This window comes from Camelina sativa, chromosome 11, assembly GCF_000633955.1.
Source record: "Camelina sativa cultivar DH55 chromosome 11, Cs, whole genome shotgun sequence".
In the NCBI taxonomy this organism is placed as follows: Eukaryota; Viridiplantae; Streptophyta; class Magnoliopsida; order Brassicales; family Brassicaceae; genus Camelina; species Camelina sativa.
Genome location: NC_025695.1, coordinates 15797258 through 15802228, shown reverse-complemented (window position 1 = coordinate 15802228; position 4971 = coordinate 15797258). Strand labels below are relative to the sequence as shown.

At 35.6% G+C, this 4971-nt stretch overlaps 1 protein-coding gene across 1 annotated transcript in view; it reads left to right on the top strand.

The window, feature by feature from the left end:
• LOC104728011 (L-arabinokinase-like) overlaps nucleotides 2022-4971 on the top strand; it is a 5217-nt gene continuing 2267 nt past the window's right edge. Inside the window, exons 1-15 of the mRNA XM_010447054.1 lie at nucleotides 2022-2126; nucleotides 2233-2340; nucleotides 2426-2494; nucleotides 2600-2683; nucleotides 2829-2905; nucleotides 3060-3126; nucleotides 3263-3320; nucleotides 3427-3494; nucleotides 3575-3637; nucleotides 3815-3868; nucleotides 3967-4069; nucleotides 4154-4263; nucleotides 4358-4477; nucleotides 4610-4666; nucleotides 4803-4891. Coding sequence (XP_010445356.1) covers nucleotides 2022-2126; nucleotides 2233-2340; nucleotides 2426-2494; nucleotides 2600-2683; nucleotides 2829-2905; nucleotides 3060-3126; nucleotides 3263-3320; nucleotides 3427-3494; nucleotides 3575-3637; nucleotides 3815-3868; nucleotides 3967-4069; nucleotides 4154-4263; nucleotides 4358-4477; nucleotides 4610-4666; nucleotides 4803-4891 — 1232 coding nt within the window. The remainder of the gene's footprint in view (nucleotides 2127-2232; nucleotides 2341-2425; nucleotides 2495-2599; nucleotides 2684-2828; nucleotides 2906-3059; nucleotides 3127-3262; nucleotides 3321-3426; nucleotides 3495-3574; nucleotides 3638-3814; nucleotides 3869-3966; nucleotides 4070-4153; nucleotides 4264-4357; nucleotides 4478-4609; nucleotides 4667-4802; nucleotides 4892-4971) is intronic.

The following is a 4971-nucleotide window of genomic DNA, read 5'->3' as shown; positions in this document are numbered from 1 at the left end:
TTGGTTTTTTTTTTTTTTTTTTTTTTTGGTTAGTTGGCAAATCTAAGAAACTTTATTAAAGGCCAAAATTCTTATTTTAAAAAATATATATATATGGATATCATTTTTTCTAAAATATATAACAAACCGAATTTTTTTTTTTTTAAATTTTCTTTTGTTTAGCATATTTTTATTAAAAAAATCCTGTAAAAAACCGTATATGAATTCAATTTTTTTTTTCATAGAGATTTTGAATATATTTATTTTATAGATATCATAAAAGTGAAAGACTCGATTAATAATAATATTTATGCCAAGTGGATAGTTGTGTTTTCAAATTAAAGTGCTCTGGGACTACTATGCATGGTTTAGGATCTCTCATGTAATGTAAATAACCTTTCACCAGCAAACTTTTTTACATGACAACATGGTGTTCAATGGTGTTCAATGCTCAATGCATATATCATCACAACATGGTGGTGTTCAATGCATAATATGCTGCATATCCCCGTAAGAGGGGTAATCCTTCCTGACGGCAATTTATTTGGTAATCTCTTCCAACGAATAGCTAAAAGTAATTAACAATATCTAGTTTGAGATAAATCATATCTAAAATAATGCATACCGATTGTATTTGTTGGGCAAATTGAGATTTGGTCGTAAACAAAAACTTGTTTGATTGTGATCTTTTTTGAGGGGTGAAGGTTTTTGCTAAAATAATGCAGCCAAAGGAGTCATCACATTTTGCGTAAAAGTAACTTTAAAACAAACACGAAGGCCCAATATATACGAAAAAGCCCAAAACCGATATAATACGTAAACTTCTGGCTACATCACCAACCAAAGTAACTAAAATAGAGACATCCGTTAAGGGTTTGCTCGTCTTAAAGCTTTAACTCTTTTTTTTGGACAAACTACTAAGAAGACCAAAGAGGCAAAGAGACATATCTTTACAGCCAAATTAAATCATGAAATACCAATAATTAATGATCTCCACAATGTATTTCTTCAGTGTTTAATTTATAATCCTCCGACCAAACAAGAACATTAAAACAGTACTACTACTGATCCTAGTATTGTACTGTCTTCCTTCCTTTGATCTCTTTCCCGGAAAATCTTTTGCTTGCTGCACACAAAATGATTCGTCCAACAGAGGACTGTGCATTATTTCCTTAATAAACTTTAAATAAAATAATGGATAAGATAAATGAGACTATGTTGATTGATTGGTACAAGCTAAGTGATCTGTTTTTTTTTTTTGTTATTTTGCTTGGTTAGTCACAGATATCATATGCATCCGTCAGAAAGGTAAAAGGTAATGACGATGGACCTTATCTGCTGGTAACCGCTACTCCTACAACTTGGTAGTAAATTCTAACCTTTTCCTATAATAAAACTTTGCGGCTACAAAGTCATAATAATGCAGATCTATTTTACTATATTTAGAACCGAAATTATTCTATTACAACGATGTAAAAGAAGAAAAAATGTTGAGAAGTACTAACTTAAAAAAGTAGAGTAACGAGGATGAGATCGATCATGTTGATGATATATTTTTTATTTGAGGATAAGATCAATTGTAGTTAGACGTCCAAATCGGCAAAAACTCTTCTATTTTTGTGTTTAGATAAGAGAAAACACACCATAATTTTTCAGAAATATATTTGTGCAAATCCTACTTTGCAATTTTTAGTTTATATATAGTTTTGGATATTATATCTATTTTTATCCATAAATAAAATACGAAATCCGTTTTATCCTTTTCTCTCGAATTGCGAGAGCTATTACGTAACCACCCTTCCTTCCTTCTTCCTATCTTAATAAATTTTTATTTATTTATAACGATTTTAAGGAGGAAAAATCTGTAAATTAATTTCGTGTTTAATTTTTCAGATTTTATGAACAAAAATTACAAAACTGGGAGATTTATTTAGACTCTCTTCTTCTTCTTCTTCCCTTGCAAGTCGCATCGCATCAGTCCAGTAATCGGATCGTGTCCTCTCAGAGATTTTACCCGAAGAAGAAGAAGAAGAAGAAGAAGAATGAGGATTGATGAGAACGAAGGTGTCTCTGCTTCAAGCAAGCACTTAGTCTTCGCTTACTACGTCACTGGTCATGGCTTCGGCCACGCTACTCGCGTCGTCGAGGTTCACTTCTTCTTCCCTTCCCTCTCTGATTCATGTGTTCCTCTTTTCTTTTCCATCGTTCGATCGTTCGCTTGTGGGTTAATTTTGGTGGCATTTCGTTTTTCAGGTTGCCCGTCACCTGATCGCGGCGGGGCACGATGTTCATGTCGTCACCGGAGCGCCTGATTTCGTCTTCACATCCGAAATCCAGTCCCCGAGGCTCAAAATCCGAAAGGTGGCCATGATTTTACTTGCTTTTTTCTTTTTTTTTTTTCCCTCGGATCAAAGATATATATGGAACTGTTGTGTGTTGTTTTTAGGTTCTTTTGGATTGTGGTGCTGTGCAAGCTGATGCATTGACCGTTGATCGTCTTGCCTCGTTAGAAAAGGTCTTTTATTTTTTAGAATTTTTCATATGATTCATGTCCATGTTGGTCTTCCCTTTTGAATGTATTTTATTAACATTTTGGATGATGGTGTGTGTGTTTAATTAGTATGTCGAAACAGCTGTTGTTCCTCGAGCTGAAATATTGAAAACAGAAGTGGAGTGGCTTCATTCCATCAAAGCTGATTTTGTGGTAAATTTTTATTTTTTAATTTTTTATTGGTTCGTAGAAGAATCTCTGCACTTTTATCAGAAATGATGCCTACAATTAGAGACTTTTGCTTTCTTACCCCCATCATTTTCATTACAAAGATAAAAAGAATTTGTTAAAAAAACAGGTGTCTGATGTTGTCCCCGTCGCATGCCGTGCAGCGGCTGATGCTGGGATACGATCTGTCTGTGTTACCAATTTCAGGTGACCTTTTTGTGTGTCTTGTTTAGCCTGAGTTCTTCTACTTGTTTCAGTCCTTGTTCACGGCCTCTATCTCTGTCTCTACCATTCAAAATCTCAGATATAGTAATAAAATGTTCAATTTTATATAAATTTTGGTTCTTTATCTTACTTTTAGCTGGGATTTTATCTATGCTGAGTACGTGATGGCTGCTGGATATCACCATCGCTCCATCGTTTGGCAGGTATAATTCTCTCTACAAGTTGTACATCTTTTATTGGCTTGTAAGAGGTGATAATCACTCAAATTATTTGGCACGTAATTTGTAGTTATTACTGAATTTACTAACTTGTTGTTAATACTTTTCTTCCCTGACATAGATAGCTGAAGATTATTCTCATTGCGAGTTCCTAATTCGCCTCCCAGGGTATTGTCCAAGTATGCAGCATTTCTAATTTCAGCTTTTTTAGTAATATTTTCTTTCATTTTCTTCTTAGCGTATTCTGCTCATCTGCCTTAACTTTATTTCCGTGTTATCTTGTAGTGCCTGCGTTTCGTGATGTCATCGATGTACCGTTAGTTGTGAGGAGACTTCACAAAACGCGCAAGGAGGTCTGTCAGCAACATTTCATTGATCTTGTATTTCAGTGGCACAAATAATCCAAATAACATCTAATGTCCCTTTTGATCAGGTGAGGAAAGAACTCGGCATTGCTGAAGATGTGAATGTTGTCATACTCAATTTTGGCGGACAGGTATGGCTGTATGTTCTTCCATTTGATAGTTTCATGATTTTTTTTTTTTTAATTTCTCCAAACTAATGTTCTGATCTTATAGAAAGCTCATTGGTCATGTCTGCGTATTCCTTATATTGCCCTACTCAAAAGACCAAATTCTCATTTGCAGCTATGTTGTCTTTTTCTTATGTGCAGCCCTCAGGATGGAACTTGAAGGAAACATCACTACCGACTGGCTGGCTGTGTCTGGTATCTCTTAACATTTACCGTGCCTCTGTTTTATGTATAGTTACTCTCAAGTTGAGGATCTTATGCTGCCGATTAAACTTGCCAATATGTTTGTTAAGGTTTGTGGCGCATCCGAGACCCTGGAGCTTCCACCAAATTTTGTAAAGCTTGCTAAGGATGCTTATACGCCTGATATTATAGCTGCATCTGACTGTATGCTTGGTTAGTATGTTACCTGCTTAAGAAATAGTCAATGAGATTAGATGGCTAGTGGCGTTTCTATAATAGCTTTATCCATGGTTTCAGGGAAAATTGGTTATGGCACTGTCAGTGAAGCCTTATCGTACAAGGTGCCGTTTGTCTTTGTACGCAGAGATTACTTCAATGAAGAACCTTTTCTCAGAAATATGCTCGAGGTTCAACCAAATCCTTATTTAGTGTTGATTTTTCTTCTCCTTAATTACCTCAGTTTAAAGATGTTCAGACTCTCTGGTCAAACTTCTTCTGCAGTTTTATCAGTGTGGTGTTGAGATGATCAGGAGAGACCTATTAATGGGACAATGGAAGCCATATCTTGAACGTGCAGTTAGCTTGAAACCTTGCTACGAAGGTGGCATCATTGGTGGTGAGGTAGATGCATGCTCTATCTTGTTTTCATTTATCTCTTAAATTGTACGATTCTGAAAATGTATTAATCCCGTGCCTGAAAATCCATACTCCTGTGAACTAAGTTCTCTTTTTTGCGTACTGGTGCAATGCTAGATTGCAGCTCATATCTTACAAGAAACAGCCATTGGAAGACATTGTGCATCCGATAAGGTAAATCTCTTATATCAAGATTTTATAAGATTTCCGAAATACTGTGCCATCAAAAGTATTTTGTTGTGTGATCATTCTATATCTTATCAGAAATCTTCTTTCAATAAATTATGTTGGAGTCTTCTGTATGTCACAGTTAAGTGGTGCAAGAAGATTACGTGATGCCATTATCCTGGGGTATCAGCTACAGAGGGTCCCTGGAAGGGACATTGCTATTCCAGAGTGGTATTCAAGGGCTGAAAATGAACTAGGTCAATCTGCTGGATCATCACCTACTGTTCAAGCGAACGAGAACAACTCATTGG